General features: G+C 40.6%; 2 protein-coding genes across 3 annotated transcripts in view; both read left to right on the top strand.

Annotated features, from left to right (window-relative positions):
- Positions 1 to 912: 912 nt before the first annotated feature.
- DR1 (down-regulator of transcription 1) lies at positions 913 to 12,731 on the top strand. Its single transcript, XM_069022746.1, has 3 exons — positions 913 to 1,762; positions 7,201 to 7,364; positions 10,609 to 12,731. The coding sequence occupies exons 1-3, from the start codon at positions 913 to 915 to the stop codon at positions 10,753 to 10,755; spliced, it is 1,161 nt and encodes a 386-aa protein (XP_068878847.1). The 3' UTR covers positions 10,756 to 12,731.
- A 10,332-nt stretch (positions 12,732 to 23,063) lies between these two features.
- Positions 23,064 to 24,863, top strand: part of FNBP1L (formin binding protein 1 like) — a 58,260-nt gene continuing 56,460 nt past the window's right edge. The window contains exon 1 of one of the 2 annotated variants that reach the window (XM_069022738.1): positions 23,064 to 23,402. In XM_069022738.1, the coding sequence (XP_068878839.1) occupies positions 23,379 to 23,402 (24 nt within the window). In that variant the 5' untranslated portion in view covers positions 23,064 to 23,378. The remainder of the gene's footprint in view (positions 23,403 to 24,863) is intronic. The other variant, XM_069022737.1, reaches the window with a different exon arrangement.

The raw sequence follows: 24,863 nt of genomic DNA, 5'->3' as shown, positions 1-24,863 counted from the left end.
GGCGAAGGCCGAGTGGCCCTCGGGCCTCCAGGCTGCAGTTTCTCAGCACATTCCAGCAGCTGTCCTTGTCTCACCCACAGAGCCCAGCTGGAGCTCGCTCGGGATGCAGGAACTGTTTTTCTCTCTCCTTCAATACTGTCTCAGTAAGCCAAAATCTAATTCCGTGCTGGGACTTGCAGCGGCCCTGCCCTGCCCTGCCCTGCCTCTCCCTAAAGGAGCTCCAAGATCCTGCGGCTATCAAACACTGCAGCTAAGGCAGGGCTTGCTCTGCACTTGTGACCCGTTTGGTGGGGCCCAAGGTGCAGGGGTTGTGCAGGAGCCTCCCTGGGACAGCAGGCAGGGGACTGAGGGGACAACAGCATCTGCAGCAGCCCCTGTGCGCAGCTGGAGACCCCAAGTATGTTCCTAACGCAGGCCTGCAAAACACCGAGTGCCCGCAGCCTAGCATCAGCGTGTGGCTGGCAGAGGTGGGAACAGCAGCTAGGAGAAAGCAGGAATTAAATGGCAGGAGAGTGCTGCTGGGGCTGAAGGGAGCCTGGCAAATCGCCCCTCTGCAGCCCGAGATGTCATCGCCACCTGGTGAGGGTCAGCACAGGGTACGGCTTGGACAGAGACATCCACAGAAGGGCTGGCCTGTCAAGCCCCTCAGTGTCGCTCAGCTGCGGTTGTCTCTGGCTTGCAGCTTGGGCTGGGCTGCATTCCCGGGCAGTTTTCCTTTGCAGCACACAGCAAGGCACGACCAGGACCGTGGGTTTTAATGGGCCTTCCACAAACACCATTGTTGTGGGGCTAATTCTGTCTCAGACAACCCTCACGCTACTGGTTATGGAGTGAGTGAAACCAGAAAATACAGTGTAAGAGACGGATGCCGAGGAAAACCAGCCACGGCTGCAAGTCGTGAATAAACTGCGGATGAAGCGCCAAGCCCATCCTGCTTTGGGAACGAGCTTGCCGGGGCTGTCAGATCCCGTGCTACAGTGGGAACCCAGGGGAAGGGCAGGCGGGGCCGGGCCCGGGCCCGAGCGCAGCTCCTGGCGGAGGGGGGCGGCTACAGGACCCCTCGCCGCCACTGCCGCCGCTGCCGCACGTGGCGCCGCGGCCCTTCCGGGGCTCCCGGCGGCGGAAGCTGTTCCGGCTTCCGGCGGAAGCGCCGTCCCTCGCAGGTTGAGCCGGAGCCGGAGCGTTTCCGCCTCGCGGCCGCCGCACGGCCGGGGCCAGCCGAGCCGAGCCGAGCCGCGCCGCGCGCGGGGCGTTCCGCCGCTCGCCTCCCCTCAGTCTGGTCATAAGGCGGCGGCGCCGGTGGCCGAAGGATGTGGCGGAGGCGGCAGTGGCAGGCGCCGCGGCCGAGGGAGCCCTGAGCCCGAGCAGCGCTTCCCGGCCCCGCGACCCCCCGGTCCGGCAGCGACCCCCGGCCCGGCCCCCGCCGCCCCCCGCCCCATCTCGACGTCGCCCCCCCGCGGCCCCGCCCGCCCCCGCCGGGTCCCCGCGCCCTGGAGCCCCGCGCGGGCGCTGAGCGCAGCCCGTGAGCCGAGCGCAGCCAGGATGGCCTCGTCGTCCGGCAACGACGACGACCTCACCATCCCCAGGGCTGCCATCAACAAGATGATCAAAGAGACGCTGCCCAACGTCCGCGTGGCGAACGACGCCCGGGAGCTGGTGGTCAACTGCTGCACTGAATTCATCCACCTCATCTCCTCCGAGGCCAACGAGATCTGCAACAAATCGGAGAAGAAAACTATCTCCCCGGAGCATGTCATACAAGGTGAGCTTCCGCGGCCGCTGTGCCGCTGCCGGGTCGGTCACCTGTGAGCCGCTCCTGTCCCGCTGCCGCTTTTTTCTCTCCGTTTGCTTGTAGCTCTGTAGAACACAAAAGGCAGGGTCTCGTAAGGGTGTGGAGGAAAAGCGTGTGTTGTCCGGCTTGCCAGTCACACTGCAAGGAAGGTTGTCTTTGTGTGGTTAGAGCGGCTGCTGGGTGTGCTCAGGACCAGCTCTGGTTTTGTGCTTTAGGGAAGCCTGTGATGCTTTGAGTGACCAAATCTCTGAGTCACCAAATCACTTCCTCTTTTTCGTACCTGTAAAACGAGGTCTGCTTTTTCGAATGGTTATGCAGCGTGTTTTAAGATTCTGAATGTACTGAATGTCTTTATAGTTGGAGATTGATTATGTGGGGCCCAGGCTTTATTCCATGGTAGTCTTGTCTGGAATCTCTAAAGACTGTAATATTTCTTTAGGGCTGTCCTTACAGTCTTATTGTTTAATGGTGGATCTTCGTATCTGTTGCAAAAAGCATTTAAACGTGACCTATGCCCTTGTATCTTTCTGTGCTGTTGACTTCCCCTTGCTTGAATAAAAGGCGAGTTCTCTGTGTCTCGTTTGTTTTTCTTTAAATTCTGTCGCAAATAAGGAGTTTTCTTGCCTCATCCTGAAGTCTGCATTAGGCATCTTTTGTCAGAACTAATTTGCTTTGCTTGTCGAGTCAGGGTTGTTGATACCAGTGTCTGCTGCAAACAAATTTATAGCAGCAGTAGTGAAAGAGTACTTTGCTGCCTGGGAGAGATATTAACAGCAGCTTTTGTAGTAGAGCTATTTTCAGGACTGTGATGGTATCAAGTGAGTTAAAAAAATACTGTTGTTGTTTGATACTTCTTTTAGCAATATTTGCTATTTGAAACAAACAAACAAAAAAATTGATTGTTTAAAATTTATTAGCTTGCTCACCAGAAGAGGTTTCAGTACTTGACTGGGTCATGAACAGCAAAAGAAAATACATAGTAGGTATGAGCTTTAGTATTAAATAAAATTCATGTAAGCTTGAAAGTTTAGCAAGGTAGCTCCGTCACAGAAGCCTAGGATGTAAAGAGTAAAACCTGTGCTTGCACATGGAAGCATACTTTAGGTGTGATGCTCTTTAATACAAGGATAGTTTCTTCAAGTCACCGCAAAAAACATTTGAGGTTAGTTCTTAACACAGGAATAGACCTGATCTTGAAGGCTGAGGGCAATAAAGAGTTTATGTATGAAAGTATTTTGTGCTCGGTAGTGGTAGTCCGTAGAAAAGATTTCACCTCTTGCTGTCGTAGGCTTAGTCTGGGTTTTTTGGAATACAAATTGAAGCTAAAGTGAGTTTGCATAACATCAGCAGGTGGTCCCATGCCAAGTATTTTGCAGGGTTCTATGTCCTTGTGTTACCACATCTTAGAGTTAGGAAAAGTTATTTTCAAATTAAATCTATACTTTCTAGTAAAATATTGCAGTGTATCCATTTTTGTAATGTTCTAGAGATGGAAGTTTTTGTTCTTGGATTTTCTGCTGTGCTTATGTTTAGGGAGGTGTATTTGCTATTAGCTCCTTTCAGATGCTGGTCAGTTGGCAAACGATCCCACTGTGAGGTTTGAGGGTTTAGGTCTCCCGTTTTGGAAACATTGATTGTGTGTATAGGTACAGAGTATTTCAGCATTTTCATCCATCTTCATGCATTGAAGATACTTGCTATTTTGAATGCCTCTTAATGCAGCTTCATGGCAATGATGCTAAGAAATTAGGCAACTGAAATCTGTTTGTTGTGGCCATCCACATTTTTCCTTCTGAATGCTTAGAAGTCCAGTGAGGCTAATGGCCATCATATCACACCTGGTCCAGCCTAAGCACAAGGTGCCAAGAGGAATCTTTTTGTACCCTCTGAGATCTGGATCTGGCAATTGCAGATACAACTGACCCTGTGGCTTTTGAGAATTTAGGGCAGAGCACGGTTCCCTCTCAGTGAGTTTGCTGGCTGACTGGGGCTGTAAACAAGAAGTTACTGGATTGGGAACAAGAAGCAGAAAGGGTATTTTGCTGGTCCAGAGGAAGGGGAAGGAGGCACTCTGCAGTTGGAGACACTCTGCCACTGGGCTGTGTTAGAGGTAACGTGAAACTGCGCTTCGTCACTGTGCTTAGGTGTTCGGCACAGTGCTTGAGACACTCCTTCCTTTGCTGCACTCTTACAATGATTGTGTTGCCATATGCTGAGCAAGAACTCTCTCTGCCCTTGGGTTATGCTTCAGATGGATGAGGTCCTTGCTGTGTTTTATTGTGTGGTAGCACAAACACTTGACTGGCACAGTGCTTGTCAACAGCATAGGAAAAGGAAAGCAGAGGCTTCTTGCATCCCATTAGAGATCTGATTTGATAGATGTAGTCAGACCATGCCAAGCACTCACTATTGGTAACAAAATGCAAGACAGCTTTCTTGGAGAGTACCCAAAAGCGTCAAGGCTATGTGATAGTTGTAAGTGGAGATCTCCACATTTATTGTTGAATTCCACCATTAGAAACCCAGCTGTGAATCTGCAGCTCTAGTAAGCAAATGAATGTTCTTCCATCCTGGAACAGAAACTAGAATAATTTGAATGTTGTATGGCTTGTGAAAAAGCAGGCTTCTTATGAGAAATGAAATTTTCGTTAAATTCTGAAAATGGTGACTCGTAAAATCACTGTTTTATGGAGTGGGTTACTTTGATTACTTGGTCTACATGGAACTGTTGTGCAGTAAGGTAGATTGTGGATTGATGGCAAATCTTGTAGCTTCTTTTCACAGACTGTTAGGATACTGACTGTGTATATTATCCCTTAATTAAAAAAAAAATTCCACATGACTGTTCATGTTTAGGATTTTATTTTGGAAGTTCTTTTTTCCTTGAAAGGAGCATAAAAAATTAAAAGTCTCAGATATTAATTATTTGATTGAATAAAATAGAAGTATTACTATGTGTCACTGATTACTCAGAGACCTGCACCTTCATGCAGTCATTAAAAGTAGGAGGAAACTGGGGAAAGGATAATTGTGATTTGTAAATATGAGTTGTGTTATTCCCCCAAATGCTATGTTTTGGGATTCAGCTGTTTACATTTGGTAGGATAATTCTAGCCTCAGTAAGATACTGAATTTTCAGCAATCTGGGTAGGATGGTATGTTTCAGACTCAAAAAATAGAAAGGCTTTGAGTTTTGGTGAAATAGCAGCTCTGATAAAGTAGTAATCACTTGTCCCACATTTTAGCACCATGCTGGTATAGAGATCCATATTCCTTCCATTCATGTGTTTGGTAAAGCCTTGATGTGCTTCAAGAAGATGGTAAATTTTGTAAGTTGTTTCACAGCCAGTAGAATTTTGATGCAGTAGATTGATGAGGCATATATGGTTCTTCATAGCTTTGTTATATTGAATAATTGTAAAAATCAGTCTTGGTTGTGTCACATAGGGGTTTTGAAATTTATTTTTGTGTGTGTCTGTGTTATATTCAATACACAATTTAAAGTTCTTTCCATTAATTTATTTTCTTCTAAGGACCACTTAAAATTTCTGTAAAAACACATTGTGCTGTTAACTTCAGATTTGGCAGTTGTTCATGTTCTGATGCAGCAGATTGCCAACCCTGGTCTTTAGACAAACACCTCTGGTTTTGCTATGGTGGTTTGTCTTAGTGATGTTAGACTTGTAAATTTCTTCAGTTTGGTTTAAAAAGTATGACTTTAAAAGGTTTACTGTATATACGGTTTACATTTTAAAATTGAATGAGTTCTTAAAATATCTGTAGATTTTTAAGATTACCAGTTCAGGACCATGAGACATGGATTTGCCTCCTATATGCTGAGGCTGGATGAAACAAGTTTCTGAAGGTAATTTTTCGTAATTCTCCTGGAAACTGTGGGTTAATTGGAAAAAGCGTTTCCAGTGTCTGTGTGTGGGCTGAGGCTGAACCAGCATACTGTCTCTGAAGTAATTTGATTATCTCTAAATCAGTTTGTCTTTTAACTTTATTTTTTTAAAGAAATAAGTATTATGTAAATTCCTTTGCCAGGTGTTCTCTTTAAAGGAATGGTGGTGCTCTATGACTAGGTAGCAGCACCGGCAGCCCTGTTGAAGAAGACAGTGTGTGAGTTGTGTCCCTGAGAACAGGTTGGAAGCCAAAAACTTAGAGAATGCCTTTGGGTTATTGTTTAGATTATGGTACATTGACATGCTGCTGTAATTATGGGCAGGAAAATGTTGCTTGTGAAATTAGTGTCAGAATATTGTCCGAGTTACTGTAACTAAGATCTTGTGTGTAACAAGTTGTTGATTGCTGTTGTGCAGTTTAGTGCTATTTCTTGAATAGCTTGTCACAAAAAGTTGAAATTAAGATAGAAGTTAAAACAACTCTTGTACTGTAAACTCTGAATTGTGTAAATGCTTGAAATTAACCAATTTTTTCATTAAACTGATACTTGTTTCTAGTATAATTGGTGTTTATGTAATGTTTCTAGTATATTCTGTAATAGGTTCACTTAGGGTGTGTGTGGAGGTATGTCACAGTAAATGGTGCATGAGGAAACTGTGCCTTTTGTCACATGTGCTACCTGGGTTTTTATAATCCTTCCTGCTCCCTTTGCATTCCTTAAAAAAAACTGTTGTTGCAGGATATAGCTGCATTGCAGATTTCTTTGGGCGGATAAAAATGCAAGATTTTAGTTTCTGAATCCATTTTAACATGGAGATAAATAGAAGTGGTTCTGTTAAAAAACAAAACAATAAAAAGCTTGTACATAATATAGCTTTATATGTGTGAACTATACATTTTATGTGTGAACTATACATTTTATATATAGGAATTTAGATACTAAAAGTCAAAAGCTAAAATTTCACAACCTGACATAATATTATTTATTTCTGCATTATTGAGGGATCTGTGATCATTTTACATGCATCACTTTTGCTCTGTTTTAGGTTGCTAATTTACCTTCTACTGAAGACTTGCAAAAACTGGAAAAGTAGAATCTCCAAGACATAATTCAGATAGGAAGGACTTCTTAGCTGTATAAATTATGTTGATTCTAATATAGAGAAGATTGGGAAAAAGATGTCTTTTGGAGAATAATGCCTATCTCTAGCAAAGTGTATCTGAAAGCCTTGAATCCTCTGCAAGTGCAAGCTGCTTTGGTTGTACTTGACAAACCTTAATGTTTTTAGCCTAAAAACATGTATTCCTAAAGGACATAGCAGAAGGGGCGGGGTGGGTGGAAATAGCTGTTAGGTCTTTTTAAGGACAGATTTTTGTCACCAGATGATAGGAAAGTTATCACGTGTTTTACTTCTTTTTCTTTTTAATAAACAAGTCAACATCTATTATCAAAAACTTTGTAAAAGGTAAACAGTGTCTCTTCTTTATTTCTTTCTTTCTAGCACTAGAAAGTTTGGGGTTTGGCTCCTATATCAGTGAAGTAAAAGAAGTCTTACAAGAATGCAAAACAGTAGCACTAAAGAGAAGAAAGGCCAGTTCACGCTTGGAGAACCTCGGCATTCCGGAAGAAGAGCTACTAAGGCAGCAACAGGAATTATTTGCACAAGTAAGTGGAGCAATACTTGTCCTGATGAGGTTGGAATAATTAATGCTGCAGGTCTAGGGCTGCACAAACATGTGCACGCCTCAAGAAGTATCCCCTTCTTTGTGAATTGATGTGGCATCTAAGATGCTATTGGCCTTGGCCTGTTTGAATTGGGGAATGTGAAGTCAACAAATAAGATGCTGCTACTTGATACTTCTGTGATTTGATATATAGGACTTTATATGTGAACCTATTTCATATTCTAGGTTTAAAAAGCATGGGGTTTTGGTGCTATTTGGGTATTTCCAGTCTATCATGGAGAATACATTAAGAATTACTCAGTTGAGGGAAGTAAAAGAATAACAGCTGGTGTTCTAGGAAATTGCCAGTTTTGAAGCATTAAAAAGTGAAAATAGCTTTTCTGTTTCTGATCATCAGTGCACAAATGTTATTTCTTATACTTGGAAAGAAACTTTATTCTTGGCAAGACTGTAACTGAGTGAATTCATGCATACATTTTTAAAGAGGCCATTGAGGCATGGAAAAAGCATTTGCCTTCAAATAGTGTACTAACACACACACACACATTCTTCATCCCAGCCTTATCCCCTTCCAGCTTTCCCTGATAGTTTAACATCTCCCAGTTTAATTGACTAAAACCCAATTTTATATATTTATCTTTCTACACCATCTTTCTCTCCGCTATTCTCTTAGTTTGACGGGACCATTCTCTAAACTAAGAGATGGGAAAGTTATCTGGTATTTCTCTTTTGTCTTAACCAAGGCCAGAGTCTTATTTTCTCACTTTGCTTACTTTGATTTCCTCTGATGAAAATGCTTATTCAGTTAAAGTTTCATTACTGTGACCTTCTCTCCCCTTTGCTATACTTGTATCTTGCTGAAGCTGTTGTTTTTCATCTTACAACATGCCAGCTACTTTAATCTTCATTGCATGATGAATTTTAAGGCATTTAAAATTTCAGCATACCATGTAGCTATTGCAGTGAACTAGTTGTGATCAAGTACATGTGCCTAACTCTTGTTTGACTGTACTAACATTGGAAAGACCACTATGGCTGCTTCTGGGTTTTGGGTAAGATTTATAAATAACAGTCAGTTTGGTACCTGTTTTTTATTTACTATTTTGTGCAAGTAACTCAGTGTGATACACAAAATAAAAAAGCAGCAAAACCAAGGTGTATTAAGGGAGTACTAGCTCCAGAGTATCATTGAAAAAAATAAATTAAAAAAAAATTGTTGAAACCACCTTATGCAAGCCACACTTTGTCTAAGAATGACAGCTTGAAGTATATTTTTTTAAACCTCTGTTACTGTGCCTTAGCTTCTAAATTAAGATGACGCATGCCAGTTTGACAAAATTGTATGAATGACTTTTAAAAATAGTGTTTGGTAATATGGAAAATGTTTGCTTAGATTCAAGGATGACAGTCTCATTTTTCAAAAATAGTAGCTGTGATGTGCTGTTGGAGGTACTGTAATTAGTCTTGAATATAGTTACACAAGTGCATGCTTATTTATTTGTGTTAATCTTTTTAATATTTTAGAGCATGACACTAATGCTGACTTCTCGCTCTAGTTTTAAAATACCTGCCAGTTAATGTTATGAATGTTTGATAACTCTGGCATGGATGATTGTAAATATTTGGAGCCAGGGGAATGGCTTACCCTGATATTCATGCATGTCTAAGTTTTTGTGCAAGACAAGGGTCTTGATAGATTTGGGGCTTTTTTTGAGGCTTCCTCACTGGAGTTGTGCAGTAAATGAGTTAAGTTTACCAGATGCTTATAGAGCTTCTTGGTCAATCCAACTCAGTGGAATTCTTCAGCATGTGGAGTTTTTTTCTCTTCCCATTTCTGAAATGGTGAAGTGTTGTCATTACAGATAAGGCAGTGAGGGTGGGCACTGACAAAGTGATGCATCCAGTGTGAAGTGCTGAGCCCCTGTTTCCTGGAGCATGCAGGTGTATCACCTCACTGGGTATACTGTAAACTTCACTGCTTGGGGGCAGTAGGGAGCCCTGTTGTATCTCCTGTCTGATAAATATTTGGGCCTTCCTGGGTAGGGGTGCTGCTGTCTTTCCTCTAAAACCCTACAATGTCTTAAATTGTTTTCCAACCCTTGTAACTGTGCTACCACTTGAAGTTTGAAATACTGAAAAGTTTCATTGCGATTTCTACTTCTGTAAAATAACTTTTTTACTGCTAGAACAGCGGAAAATGTGACACTATGTAAAAATAATGGAACACTCCCCTTTTTTTCACATTGCTAAGTAGAAAAACTGGGTTTGGTTGTTTTCCAAACATCATCTTTTGCCATCTTGTAGTTTGCAAAACTGTAAAAAGATTTGATGCTTTGGAAAAAAAAATAGGAAAATTCAGTGAGTGCAATAGGATTAGAAAGGAAATTATTATAGCCTTAGTGATGACTTGTAAAAGTAGAAAAATAAAAAAAGACGTAAAATTTTTCATTTTGAGAACTTTTTCTTAATGTTCATTCAAAACAGAAATTGAAGTTGTAACTTTACCACAATCAATTAGTATATTGTTGAAATCAACAGGAGTTACCAAAAAACAAATGAAAACCCTGGATAGAAAAATGAAGATTAATCAGTTAACTATTTGAAACGTTTTGGTAGAATCTCTTGTACTTTCCAGTAAAAGACTGTACCTTTCTGTAGCAAAGCCATCCTCAGTTGTCATACCTGAATTTGAGAAGACCTTGTCTAGCTCTGTTTTGCAAAGATTGCTTAGCAAAGTAAGATAATGGCTTTCTTTGTTTTTGTAATAATGTGTGCCTCTGTGGTTCAATTGGGTGATTTCATAATTGGAAGTTTTGTTATTTGTAATCAACAAAGCAAGGCTGTTCTCATCTCTGAACTGTGATTAAATGTTAAGATCCCTTGAAACTGATGTCTAAAGTTTCCTTTGCTTTGCCTCAGTTAAATTTTTCATTAGTGGTTCAGCACAGTCCTTACAGTGGAACTTAAGTACACTAGTTTCTGTCTGTTGTTTTTGTAAATGTAAGACCTCCAAACAGTGGTGTCTTCAGAAGAAGAGAGAATATAGCTAAACTTCCTGGTGCAAATAATTAAGGTACTTCTAGATGTGGTTTTGCATGTGCAATTAATAAAAAAAAAAATAAAAGGAATCTGCAGGTACAGATAAAACCACTTTTAAAGATAATGTGTTCTAGAGAATCTTCACAAGCTATGTATGGCCTTAACAATTAAATTCATATCTCTAGGCTAGACAACAGCAAGCAGAACTGGCACAGCAGGAATGGCTACAGATGCAACAAGCAGCTCAACAGGCACAGCTCGCTGCTGCCTCAGCCAGTGCATCCAATCAGGCAGGATCTTCTCAGGATGAAGATGATGAAGATGATATCTGAAAATCACCAGCTGAGTTGTCTTACTAAGAAATACTTTTCCTGCACAATGAAAACAGTGAAATGAATGCTTACCTGTAAGTTTGTATGCATCGTGGACTGGCAGTTGGTATTCTAGGGGTGTCTGCTCTTGTGTGCTGTACATGTATAAACTGTCTTTTTTTGAACTCTTGAAGATTTAAGGTTCAGTATCATATCAACTTTGGATTTTTAATGGTGTATATGGAAATTTTAGATAGCAGTGCGTCATTTATTTGATCAATAAACAGTGTTACAATAAACAACATGTTTATAAAATATAGTGAGATTTATACAAAAAGCTCTAAATCCACATTTGCATTTCTTCCCTTTTAACTAAACTATGAAATCTTACTTAGAATTTTTAATTGTTTTTTGGGGGAGTGGTACAGTAGACATAATCTGTTAATGGGAAAAAAGTAGAGTTCAGCATAGAGGAGTCTGAATTCTTAGTTCTTTTTAAAATGAGGATGTATATGGCAATAAATATTATATATGCTCAAATACCACACTGTTAAAATTTGAAAATGATACATTTTCACCAAGCTAGGAAAAAAGGTATGTTTAATAGGAGTTGTACAAATTCAGTAATTTTTTTTTGTATAGGGGTGAAAAAAAATAAACCCATGGTTTTATTATGACATCCTTTTGACAGTCCTAACTGAATATTTCACTTCAAAGACTGCCTGGTTTGAAGAACTAACTCTTCTATTACTTCACTCCAGTTTAATGTTACTGTTGTTGATGGTATTTCGTAGTCCAGATTTATTCATATTGTTGAAATATAAAGCTGGAACTTAAAGAAACAAAATTGTTTGTTCTGCTGATGTGACTGGGAGTGATTAAGTATTCAAGCCCAAGAGGGCAAAAGCTGACCCTAACAGCGTGCTTGTCATAAAAGAGGGAATTTATTTAACCTTGTTTAGTCATTGTCAGCATAATGCCAACATTCTCCAGACTAGATTGCCACTGGATTACTAAGATACCTTGTTGAAAGACAACATTTTCTTCACTAGATTGGTTTGTAGGTAAGTCCAGGTTTCTGATAAATTGTTCCCCAAGAGTGATCAGCAGCAATACATGAAACAGAAATTATGTACTTGTCCTTTTGATAGTTCTGTTGATTTAATGGATGAGCAGCTGTCCTTTGTGTTGAAATAAAGCACAGTAGTGTCCATTGCTGAGTTTTAATGTGTTACTTGAAGTAATACTGGCATATCTTCTGGTACACTAATCTGAGCAGACTAGAAAAGCCACTTGCATGCTGCTGTAGATGACCCCATAGCTCTCTAACAACGTGGATGGTTTTATTAACTTACGTCCTCAGCAAGTTGCTCTAGTTAGAATTCTTGAGGAGGGCTGCAGCAGTCTGTTTACATAAGGATGCAAATAGCAAATGGTGAGCCCATTTTTACATAAAGATCTGAACAAGATACAATTGGCATTTATTCAGATCTCAGTCACATAGTGACTTTTGATTTAAATTTGAGATGTGTTAAGTTGCATATTGAATAAATATGAACATGTCTTTAAATTCAGTAATGCAGTGAAGACTCAGAGTATTTGTTTGAATGTTTAAAAAATAAAAAAACTTCCCTGGATATTACATAAAATATGTTAGGCAAGGTTTGACTGAGAAAGTGGTTTTCTGTAAAGGTTTAAGTACCAAAGGTAGAAAATCTAGTCTAGTGATATAATGTTAATGTGCAGTGTTGGCTTTTCTAACTTGTACTGTAACACCTTCACACTTTCTATTTTAAATGAGTCTTTTCCTTCTAAATAATACTAGGTATATTTTCACACCTTTCTTTTCTGATGCAGAAATCAGGTTAACATTTTACTGCATCTGGTATGTATGGTGTAATGTTTGAATTTTTGTGACCTTTCTTTTTGGACATTCTTGTGCTTTTTTCATATGCTGTATTCTTCAAGCAATAAAATTCTGATGTGTTTTTATAAAATTGCTTTTATATTTAATGAACAGTCTGTCTTCTTCATTGTCTTTATAAACAAAAAAGTTAAGACTACTTAAACCCTGTTTTTATTTTGGTTTACTGAACACTTTTTGTGACCTGAAGTCTTTACAACCTGAGTGCTGTTGGATAGTATTGCTGTTCACTGGGGTTGTTATTGCTTGCAAACCATATTTCTGGGCTTGACCCACTCTCTTTCCTCTTGGGAATTGCATTTAGTATGTATGTATTTTTATAACCTGACATTCTACACCTGAGAAGTTGAACAAAAGCCTTGTAGATTGTGTACCAGCTACTGAAATAGTTTCACAAAGTGAAAGGCCACAGGCAGAGACTGAGGTAGTAAGAATTTAATTTAATGTAGATAGTCATGATTAGAGATTACTTATTCAGCCATTCCTCCCCAAGTATGAAAATAAACTGGCACTTACAGGGAGAATCTTCACTGATCTTTCAACAAACAAATTTTGTATTACTTTGCTGTTGGGCTTCCATGCAGGAGCTGCTCAGTGAAGACAAAATTCTGAATTTATGGTACCCTTGATGTTTTTGGTACACCAGGTACATGGAGCATAAAGTTTGGTCAGTGAACTATATTGTTGCTTTGTCTCACAAGAAACATGTAAAAGGATGTGTCTATTTCTTAAATATTGAGTTGATGAGATTTTCTGTGGGTTTTCCATAATTATTCTGGCAGTCTGTTTCAGAGTGCTCAAGTGACTTTCTTACGAAATCTTTCTGTTGCTTTAATAAAGTGCATGTCTGCATGACACTAGTGGATAATAAATATAGTTGTATTTACTACACTGAGGTACTTTTATAGGAGTATCTTAGGGATTCTAAACATCAAATGCCTAAAATGGTATTTGAATTTCAGTATTTGCCTGTGGCTAATTGAGCTTAGTTTTGAAACACTGGAATTTCTGCTACAATTGAAAATGTCCCTCAAAGCCACAAATATAAATTTTGTTCTTCAGATTTTGTAAAAGTACCTTCACAAATGAGGGCTGTGTGTAATAATGCTTGGTTGATCATTTTATATGGGAAGATTGTTTTCATTTGAAACAAAGCCAAGTAAAGGTGACTTGGCATTTGAAACAATGCCAAGTAAAGTGACTTAATGATCATTGTGGAGCAGCCAAACCCTTACTCTGAAATGTGTAGCTCATTTTAGTTTCCTAGTGTTGGATTGTGATTTTGTGTAAACCATGCACAAAACCATGTGGAAGGAGGAGGAGAAGTGTAATGTGAGAGGTAAAGCATGCTTATGGTTAAATTTACTTTCAGTATTATACTATTAACATGTCTAACATGGAAAAGTTTTACTCTGCAGCTTTACAGTGCACATCAGTGGGATGCTGGCCAGTGTTCAGATGGATTTTGCTTACAGTCAGTACTAGCTCTTTGAGCCGTCGGAGCTGTTAAAAGTTCACTCAATAAATGTGCCATCTGGGACTAAAGGATGCTGCATGGGTGAAACTCAGTGCTGACAAAGAGTGTCTGTGAGCCTTGCTGTAGGCCCATTAAGGTTTGCTGGCAATCAGGACCCATAGGTTCCTTTTCAAAATATGTTTGTGCTTAGCTTGAATTTCTTTCCCTGATTTAAATGAGTGCTTTTCTTTTTGATTCCATGCCACCATAGCTACAGAAATCAGTAACTGGGAATATAATAATGGCTTTGGAAGGACTTACGCCAGTTCTTGGGTATGTGGGGCAACAAGGGTGCATTTCTGGAAAGAAATGGACTGAAAATGTTCTGTTCTGTGGTACTGTGCTGTAATACAACTGAAGCCAATACCTGGGGAGTGGAGGTTTTGCAACAAAATAATGAGACAGTGAATCCAGTTGGATATACCTAATTTCATACATCAGTCATGGATAAATCCAATAAACATGGGTTTTACTGTGTGAGTGAGCCTAGCAGAAATTTCAGTAATCTAGAAATCCATAATAGATGGTGTTCCTGCATATGCTGGGGCAAGAGACATTTAATTTTAATTCTTCATGGCCATGATTTATTGTTGCATCAACTACAGGAATACATGAAGACTTCTGTCTCACAGCTTGACCCAAAAGTTCAGGTAAGGATGGACAATACTTGTTACAACCAGTTTGGGGTTTTTTTCTGCATTTTAAATGGGAACAGCTACTATGCTTTGCAATATCTGGGGTGAAGACTTATAAGAGGCATATTAAACTATATAAAGATTACACTTAATTTTAAGGCTGAATGTTCACATGGTTCATTTTTGTAATACTTCAGAGATTTCTTTTTTTCTTGTTTCAAAGGCAATGATTGATTTCTCCCTCAGCTCCCACCCAGGGTGACTAACATTGGAATAGTAATATTGCATGGTGTAACTTTGAATGATTTCCACACTCATTTCAGTAGTAATTAGTCCAGTTTTGGTATTAGTTCAAAACTTACTAGTCAGTAACCATAAACTTTTACATCTTCAAAGCATGATACAAGTATTAATTAGGTGTGGGCAATGTTACACTGTGCTTTGAAGTTAACACTTTCACATGCTACAGAATTAAAAGGTGGTGCACTGTGTAGAGGAAAAAGATGTTATCTTCATGGTAGGGTGAATCATCTAGAAAGCAAGTAATTGGGAAAACAAACAGACTTGTAAAAGTCATTGTTAGAGATGAAAACATTTTTTTGTAATAGCATAGTGCTTGGGATTGCTGGTTATGGATCAGGACTTGGTTTCATTAATGTTGTATTCAAGTTTCATTCTGTCAGATCAGAGTGAAAAACCACAGCTGAATTAGAAATCAAATTCAATGTTGTTTTAGTTTCAAGTAGCTTGTTTTCTCAGTTAGGCAGCAGTGTAATCCATGGAAGAAAAGTAAATTTATCAGGGCAGTGGCAGTGTTAGTAATGCAAAATCTGAAAGTGTTCACCATCCCAGCCTGCAGTAAAGGAGACATCACTCTAAAAATGTTAGAAAATATGCATGAAGGAGTAATGTGACCAATAATTTTTTTTTTATTCTACGGTAATGTAAACAGCTAACTGCTGCCATTTTCACACACAGATAATTAATATTCAAGCAAATAAAATTCAAAATTAAAATACAGTTGCTTCTTAAATATGTACTTACGTATATCTTCCATATTATCTGACTGGATTAGCTGTTCTATACCTTTGGTAATTTAATTGTCTGGGATTGCTGGGCAAGTTGTGTGCAACTAAACTCATTAGCCTTAAATCATTAATGACTTGTTTTCAATGTGTTCTAATGTTGGAAACAGTAATATTTTCATTTCTACAAAAAACTTTACAGTTTTTGAGATGCCTTTTTAAAAAGAAATAGTTCTAAAAATGTAAACAAAATGAAATGTTATGGACAAAAAAATTAGTGTATCTTGATACATTATATCATTAAAATGAAGGGACAGCTTTTGAGTGAATATGAAAAAGGTATTTATCCTGTCTGCAGGATGTGAAAATGGGTCAATGTCACTACTGTTAGCAAGTTACCTTTTCCAAAATGGGTAAAAAAATATTAAGTATCATTTTACCTTTTTTAAAAGCACTGGTGCATGTTCTGAGGCAAAAATTACCCTTCAGACTTTGCTCTCAGGAAGATGATCAGCTGACATGCATCCCTTCCTAGATGTGAAGGATCGTGGGAAGAATTATAGTATCAGGCAAGCCTGGAGGGAGGACATTTCGTTGATTGCTTTAACTGTGTTTTGCTTTACCCATGTGCAAAAGGGATTGAGAACTGGACATTTCCCTAAAATGAAATCTCTAGTATTGACTGTTACAATAGCATATTTAAAAGTTTCTCTCTTATGGACACAGGATAAAGCTTCTGAATGCTGAAACAGAGTTTTCATACATATCTGTATTGGGATTTATTTTTGTAACCTGCCTCACTGGTCTCTATATTCCAACCCAGAGGGGCAATTTATTCCTCAAATTTAGTCAATTTTTTGATTTGGTGCTGAGAATAGTGGTTTTTTTTAATGTGAAGAAAGGACATAGGAAATAGTGGCATGATAACTTCTTTTTGTGGATTATGTATTAAGGACACAAAGTAGCAACACAACTCAACCCTTATGTTCTGTGTATTTAATTTTTGGAAATTCATCAGCTGATGAGATCTGAACATAAGGGGAGTTCCCAATGTGTGGTAAATCCAAAGGGAAAAACCTTGGCTACTAGAAGATGAGTGTGTTAGGGAGGGAAAAGAACAGTCCTAATAAATTGTGTATATTCTTCCCTTTGCATGTAACCTTGTCTCGAAGGGAAAAATGTACAAAGACAAAGGGATGTGGAGAAAAGTCTCTTACTAGGATGCAGTTGGCTACCTGTTGTATTTGATCTGCCTTTGAAATCCAAAGAGCAAGCATTGCTCTTTGAATTTAGTTAAATAGAGCTTCAAAAGTGTAATCTTACAAAACCAAAATTCTTTCATAAATAAGTGATTTCTTTACTTTTGGTTTTGTTTCTCTGGGATTATTTGAAAATTTCTGCAGCTAGTCTCTGATCAGAATCTCGCTTGGAACAAATAAAAATGATAAACTGAGTTGTAGCTATCTTTATTAATGTGAGATGGAGACAGAAAGGTAAATTATTTGCTTAGTGGGCTATCTATTCTATGCATAGCACACTGTTCTCATTCCCATTGTTGATTTATTTACTGATTCCTATTCTTTTAAAGTGATTAATAGTGGGACGGAAAGACTTTTATCTGACACGTGAATAACTTCTGAGTTTCCCTACAGATTGTGATCCTTTGGAATTTTTTTCCATGCATCAGTTAAATATGGTATTCTGCAACACGGACATCAACCTTCTCATGAAAGGAGGAGGAACCACCCCAGATGTAAAATAAGGGAAGGACACCTGAAATTAAACCACTGGCCACTGAAATAAAGTCCTTTAAGGGAGAGCAGTGAAGACCTGCAGTTGCATGGAAGGTAGGACAATCAGGGGGTCGTTGGCCCTCTCGGTTTCCTGTTACTGTGGCTCCCAGGGCTGCAGCAGCAGCCGGTGCCGTGCCCGTCCCGCTGCCGGGGCTGGCCCTGCCGGCAGGCGGCTGTCGAGCCCAGGAAATGGCTTTCGGCTGCGTCTGCCCAAACTACTGAGAGGGTGACCTGAGCCGCTCTGTGGTGAAAATGCGCGAACCAGTTCTAAGTTAAAACTCGCTAGAGAGATTAAACAGTAACCTAGGATACTGAGTGTGTTCAAATGTTAAGGCAGATTTTGCACAAGTGCGCATACATTTGTTTCTGATTGTAATTCAAAGTCAGATAATAGTAAAATATTGCTTAGCAGGTCTGAAAATGAGTGGTGCTGATCCTTTGCTACACATTCATCCACTCTTCGTTTTTCTACAGCTCGAGTTAGTACCATGACAGTCTCCATCTTTCAGTATTGATACATTTGTCAATCCATACACTCTGCTTGAAAGCTGCTATTGATGCTAAGAGCAGTGACTGTTCAAGTTTTTGGTTATTATCTCAAAGCTAATAATCTTTATGCCCGTAGATAATATGGCAATGAAAAAAAATTGACTGTCAGAATTCACATTGGCCATACTAACTCTGCACTTTAGATGTGGCTTGATGTTCTTTTAATTTAAAGTAACGTGCATGGAGGGGGTTGATGGCAGAATGGCCAAGACATGGGTCAGGTGAACTGGAGGTAACAGAAATTGAGGTAGCAAAGCCCTGGAATTTATGGTTATGTTTGGATATAATTCTGAAGAGACATACAATGGAAGCAAATGGATTTATAGTATTGAAGCAAGCAATGCAAGCATTAGAGAGTTGAAAATTATATTTTAAAGTCATGATTTATGGGTATTTCCTGATATTTTGTAATTGTCCAGCCTCCAGGTTGGGATACAGTTTATATTATCGAAAGGAAATGCTGAATTATCATGTCATAGTCTTGTTTCACTGAGAAAAAAGTAAGTCCCTGTGAAATAAGGCTGTTTGTACTTATAATATTGCTAGTTGATGCTGACTGACAACACATTTTCTCTGCTACATATGGTGTGGAAAGATGTGCTCTTGGCTATAGTGCAGGCAAAAAAAGTGAGCACAGGATATTTTGTAAAAGCAGATGGAAGTTCTCATTTTCCCCCTATTTATAGCTGGTGTATGTAGTGTCCTTTCAGTTCTGTTGTCCAATCACTGTTGATGTATTTCTGTTTGCTGAGATGAGAGGGGAAAAAAAAGAAACAAGCCTTTATTTTGCTATGTAAAATGCATTTCAGTACAGGAACTGGACTAGAAAAGATGAAAGGGTACAGTTCTTCCCACAAAAATTCAGAGATAGGAGAAAAATTAGAATTAGGCCATTCTAAGTAGTGGCTGAGTTTGCACTAATAAATGAAGTTTTCGTTCTGCCTTGAAGCAGGAGTGGTGTGGTCTAACTAATATAGTTTCCCGGTAATTTTCTGCTTTGAATAAAAAATAAATCAGCACTCAGAGTAAAACCGTAAGTTTATTTTGCTTAATAGTTGAAATAGGAACCGAGTGGAAGTGAGTCTCTAGGCAGATGCACAGCTCCCAATGCTTGGCATACTGCTGGTTATGGTTAACCAGCCTCTGGGAGACACAGGAAGTCTGTGGGGAACTCGGCACAAGCTGAAGTGTCAAGACACCTATTCTTTTGTCTCAAAGTATTTCCTGAGCTATGAAGTAATGATTACCCACTCACCACATGGAAGTGTTATGAACATCAATATTTTTTAAAATTACAGCACTTAGAGTGCTGGTGATGGGGGAAATACATGTGCAAAGGGAGGAGGGAGCTAAATTCTTTTGGTTTTGAAGCAGAAAGAGATAATATAGTTTTTGCAACCCTTTTTTTTTTTTTTTTTTTGTGGAGTAAAAATCCAATTTTAATATGACAAAGAGACTGCTGGCTAGCAAAGAAAAGGATTAATGGCACCTCACACTGAGATAGAGATATTTGGAAGTAATTTGTTTGGTCCTGCTGAGTTTTGTGGCAGTGGAAAGCTAAGCTGCTTCTGTCTTTAGAAAGCGTGCCCACAGGGAGTGTCAGACAGCTTTTCTGCCACTCCAAATTAATGATGCAGATTGTTTTTCTGCCAAGATAATATCCTTAGGTACACTTGGAAACTCAAGTAGATTCTGTTGAAAAGTGAACAGAATTAACAAAATACACAACTACTGTAATTATTAGACTTATGTGGATTTAGTCCAAAAGCAGAATTGGGCAGTTTTAAAGCCTGCATTAATGAGTCAATGATGGGGGGAACAGCTAAATATGAAAGTAAATTTTCTAAGCTAAAAGCAAGTTGTCATCATCTGCCAGAAGAAGCTAGTGGTTTACAAGGATACTAGAACAATGCAATCTATCATGAAGCCTTTGCTGCATGTAAAATTACTTGAATATATCTTTAAAGTGTTCTTGAGTCCCTTTAGTTGCATCCCTCCTCCAACTGATGATTTTAAGGATGTGAGTAGAAGAATAAAAATCTGTAGGGTAATATTTGTTTAATTATTTCTGGGCCTAGGGCCAGTTGCGTTCCCTGATAATGGAAACAATGTCAAAATTCTAAGTGATTAATTTTAACATTTCTGGCAATATCCTGCAGAGATGTGGCAGACTCTTCCCCTTGTCTTACAGCTTGGTCATTCCACATCCTGAGCTGCTAAAGGAGGAGAGCCTAGCATTCCATTTATTTGGGAATCTCCTAAAGCAAGAGTGTTCTTAAGCAGGAAAAGGGTATAAGAGTGACTGATGTCAGACTTCTCTCTAAGCTGAAGTGGTAAGTATTATGCTGCTAAGACTTCTGTTTTATTTTTAATAAATTAAAATTTGTTTCAGTCACATGTTCTTAATATATTGTTCATGAATTCCAAATTCTGCGATAATTTGTCTAAATGCTTTTTGTCTCTAACTGCAAATCAATTACCTGTATCACAATAGCTTATTGCGATGAACTATGATCTTTTCTTTACTGATTGATTTTTAGTTAAGTAAAAGTGAAATGCTCATCTCTATATATGTACCTGATACATAAAAGTGCTTCCATTTTTGGAAGAAGTATGGGTTAAAAGCAAACTAAAAATGAGAACGCAATCTTGAAAATAGTTGTGCTCATATTTAAATTCAAACACTAATAAAACCACTGAAGTATGTTGGAAGAATAGGCTTTGCACTTGACTTTTTGGAAACTTCTTCATCCTTTGAGGCAGATTTTGTGCTATTTCTCTACAAAATGAGAATAACAATGCCTGCAGAAACACTAGGGTGGGTCTGAGAAACTGTATGTTACTGTGTACAACTTCTAATCAGCCTGACTTTCCAAGTCTAACTGAACTTCCAAAGATGAATAATTAGCCAGACTGCAGTGGTACTCAGGTGCAGTGATAGTGTCCTCTTCTGGTGCTAGCTTGTTCAAAACCTGCTCAGTAATATCTTTTGATTGCTCCTCTTTATCGTGTACATATGCTCTTAAAAGGCAGGTATAGCCCAGAGGCTGCTGTGATGACACCTGTCCTATTTTACACAGTATTTCAGAGCAGCCTCAGTCAGTTCTGGAGGTTGTGAAGTTACTCAGAATCTCTGGAACATCCTCCAGCCCTGATGCTTGCTTTACCTTCGGGTTTGTAAAAGTGCTTTTTGGGGAGAGCTGCCTGGAAAGAAGGAATCCTGTTTGTCCTGGGAAAACCTCTCATTGCTAGCATTAGGCTTTTTAAGCATTACTGACTAGCTAAATATTGTTTTAATGTACCCATGATACAGTCTGCAGTTTCCTTCTTCTAAATTGTCTACAAATCACTGGAAGCCATTTGATTTTGTTACATTGCTCTAAATAGAAAACAAGTTCTGACATGTTGAAAATGTTGGCATTGCACATTTTGCAGAACTAGGAGTAATTGATTAATTCTTAAATTAGAGTTAAGTAAAAGAACCTGAGACTTCATGTATCAATCAACCAACCACAAATATAAATATATATATTAGGCATTGAAACTCTCTTGATGTATATTTAATGCAATGAAAGGCCAGTATTTAAATTTGAGTGCCAACTAAGTGCCTGATTTCCAAAGCTTCTGGATCCATAGATTTAGAATCAATTTTCCAGTAGATTAATTTTCAATACTCTATTGGGGCTTCTAAAGTTGAAAATTTTAACTCTAAAGTTGTTTCTCTACAGTTCATTTTTAGATATCTAAACTGAAACAATTGGAAATCTGAATTTCCCTGAAATGATCAGTAAGTGAAAAATCCTGTCTCTCCAAGAGCTGGCAACAAATTTCAAATTCACATCAGGAGTCTTTCCTCTAGTGTTTAAAGGTTCAGTGTACATTTGTTTCTTGAAGTGACCCTTTTTAAAAAAAAAAGTGCCATACCAGGCATCTGAAACCAAAGTTGCCCAGATCGTTGTGTACATTTATAAACCTTGGTTGGGACATGGTGGAGTATGGATTACTGTGTGATTAAAAAGTGTTGAAATGCCTCTTTCTAAAATTATTCCATGTGCAGCAAGTTATAGGTATTAATTTACAACAGGTACATTGAAAGCATATAAAATGAATGAATTCTTTTAATTTTTACTTAATTGTGTTTTGAACCCGTGTTATTTCATTATATCATCTGATTATTTAAGAATTGTATAAATATATGTGACAAGCTGGTAGCTAAGCAAAAGGCTGATTGATCTTTCCAGCATTTAATGGAAATTGTTTTTTCCTAATTCTGAAAGCCATGTAAGTTGAGTGAATTCGAACATATAACTAAACTATAAAAACTATTAATAAATATTGCTGCTTCGTTACTTTAATCCTCAATATGGGTTCTGCTTGCTGAATATTTTCAGTAATTTATCCTAGCTTATAAAAATTATTTCTAAGCAAAAAATGAGAGGAAAATTAAGAAATTCATGCCCCCAGAAGGGAATTTAAGTCAGGTGGCTTTAAAAACATTTGCTTTTTATTAGTAGCTTTATAACACTTTGGTGGAAAAATAATCCTTGACAAGGATTTAACACCTGTCCTTTTCTAGTTGCTGAAGAAACTCCCTGTTACAGTCAATGATGTGATTCATCCAAGTTCTCTATCAAAAATGGGCTTGTTTCCCTCAGCTGCCAGCCTCACCTTTCCTAACATCTCAAGTTGTGATTTACATATAGAGCTGTGATGTAAACAATAGAAAAAATGTCGTTTGTGTCTCTGTGTCGGCGCGGTGCCCGGCGAGGAGGGGGCGAGCCGGGACCCCGCCGCTCCCGGCCGTGACTCAGCGCTTTGGGGAGGCGGGGAGGCCTCGCAGCCGGGCGGGACAGAAGCCCCGGGGCCTCGCCGCCGCCTCGTTAATGAGTAACAACGCGGCGGCCGCGGGGCCGCTCCGGGCGCGACACCTTCGCTCGGCGGCCGCTCGGGGCTCCGAAGCAGCGCCGGCCGCTCCCGTCCCGGCCCCGTCGCTCCAGCCGGACCCGCCCCTCTCCCAGTCTCCTCCGCGGCTCCCCCTCCCGAGCCGGGCGGAGCTGGAGCTGGGAGCGACGTCGTTCCTCGCCGCCGCCTCTCCCCAGTGACCGAGGGCACCGGCGCTGCCTGGGGGGGCCCCGTTCTCCGGCCGCCGCCCGACGTCTCATCCCCGCCTCTGCCGGAGCCGGCACTGCCCGCGGAGCAGCCATGAGCTGGGGCACGGAGCTGTGGGTGAGTCCCGGCTCGCTTCTCATTGTGTCTGAGATTCGCCGCCTTCCCTTGTCTTCTCGGGCGGCTGTCCCGCGGAGGCGCGGAGCGGCCGGAGCGGAGGCGCTGTGCTTTGTTCGGCCTTGGGGCGGCGGGCCGGGGCGGCGGGCCGGGGCCTCGGGCGGGCAGGGCGGGGCGGGGGGTCCGGCGCTGGCGGAGGGCGGCGGCGCTGGGCCGGGGGCCGCGGCGGGGCGGGAGCGCCGCGTCCGGGGTGCGGGGGCGCGCGCGCCGCCTGCGCGGCCATGGCGCTCCCCGGGGCGGCCCCTCCGCCCGCCCGGCGCGGCCACGGCGGGACGGGCGCTTTGTGTGCGGCCGGAGGAGCGCCGCGCTCGGGGCTCGGCGGCGGGGCCCTCACCGTGCTCCCGGCACGGCTCGGGGCGGGGTCCCGGCGCGGCTCGGGCAGCGGCAGAGCTGCTGCTCCCCCGAAAACCACGGGGCTGCTCAGACGAGCAAAGCGTTTTCAGCTGCCGGCCCTAATTAGAAGCAGCTACTATACATCTTTGTCTCTAAAAGTACTGCAGAACATTGGCTAACACTGCATTGGATTTGTTTTAAATACGAAGAATTGGCAGCAACAAGACAGGCAGTGTCTGTCTCGCGTTAGGTCCTTATTAAAGCTCCGCTCTTCCCTCCGAGGGCTCTTCGGTTGTGCCGAGGACGGCAGAGAAGGAAGGGGCTTCTCCCGGGGGAGGGCCGGAGCGAGGCACAGCGATGCCTGCTCGCAGTGGTGGGGTGTTGTATCTCCTCTCTCAGGTTTCCTGCTATTGCTGCTCTGGCTGGAGCTAACGCTGCTCGTGGGAAAGCTTAGGCATAAAAAAGAATAGTACCAAGGAGCGTTTACGTCCCTGCTTTAAATGCCGCCTGCCTTTCATTTATTTGCTTTTAAAGACTGTAAAGCAGAGACACTTGTACTAAGAAAAAAAAAATTACAGAAAGCTAAACATTGCAGCTTGAAGTCTCGTCCAGGAACTCTTAATCTGGACCTAGCGTTATAGGGTGTTTTTGTTAAGTGCGTTTGTTGTTTTTGGTTTTTTTTTATTTTTGGTTTTGTTTTTTTTCTTTTGAGTTGCATTAAATATCTTTATCAGTATTTTGTAGTGCACGGCTATAATTCTCTAGAGGAGCAAAGATCTGCTCAACACCGAGACAAGTGGTTGCCCGAGGAGCCGGGGCAGCCGTGGCGCTGCGGGCGGAGTGGCTGGGTGGGGCGCAGGGGCTGGGAATGCCAGCGGAACTCCTGAAGCCACCTGAATTAAGTTGTGTCTGATTATGCAAAATGAAGGTGTAATAGCATCACGTGTACTACGTGGAGAAGTCTGATTTAAAGGTATTTAGGAGTTACTTTAGTGTTTTGCATAGTACCTTGTACTTAACTAGGATTTGTAGGCACGATGAGAATTCAGACAAAATATGTTTGTTAAGTAC

The sequence above is a fragment of the Aphelocoma coerulescens genome, chromosome 8 (genome assembly GCF_041296385.1).
Source record: "Aphelocoma coerulescens isolate FSJ_1873_10779 chromosome 8, UR_Acoe_1.0, whole genome shotgun sequence".
Classification (NCBI taxonomy): domain Eukaryota; kingdom Metazoa; phylum Chordata; class Aves; order Passeriformes; family Corvidae; genus Aphelocoma; species Aphelocoma coerulescens.
Note: the sequence above shows the minus strand (reverse complement) of the source record. Positions and strands in the feature narration are given on the sequence as shown.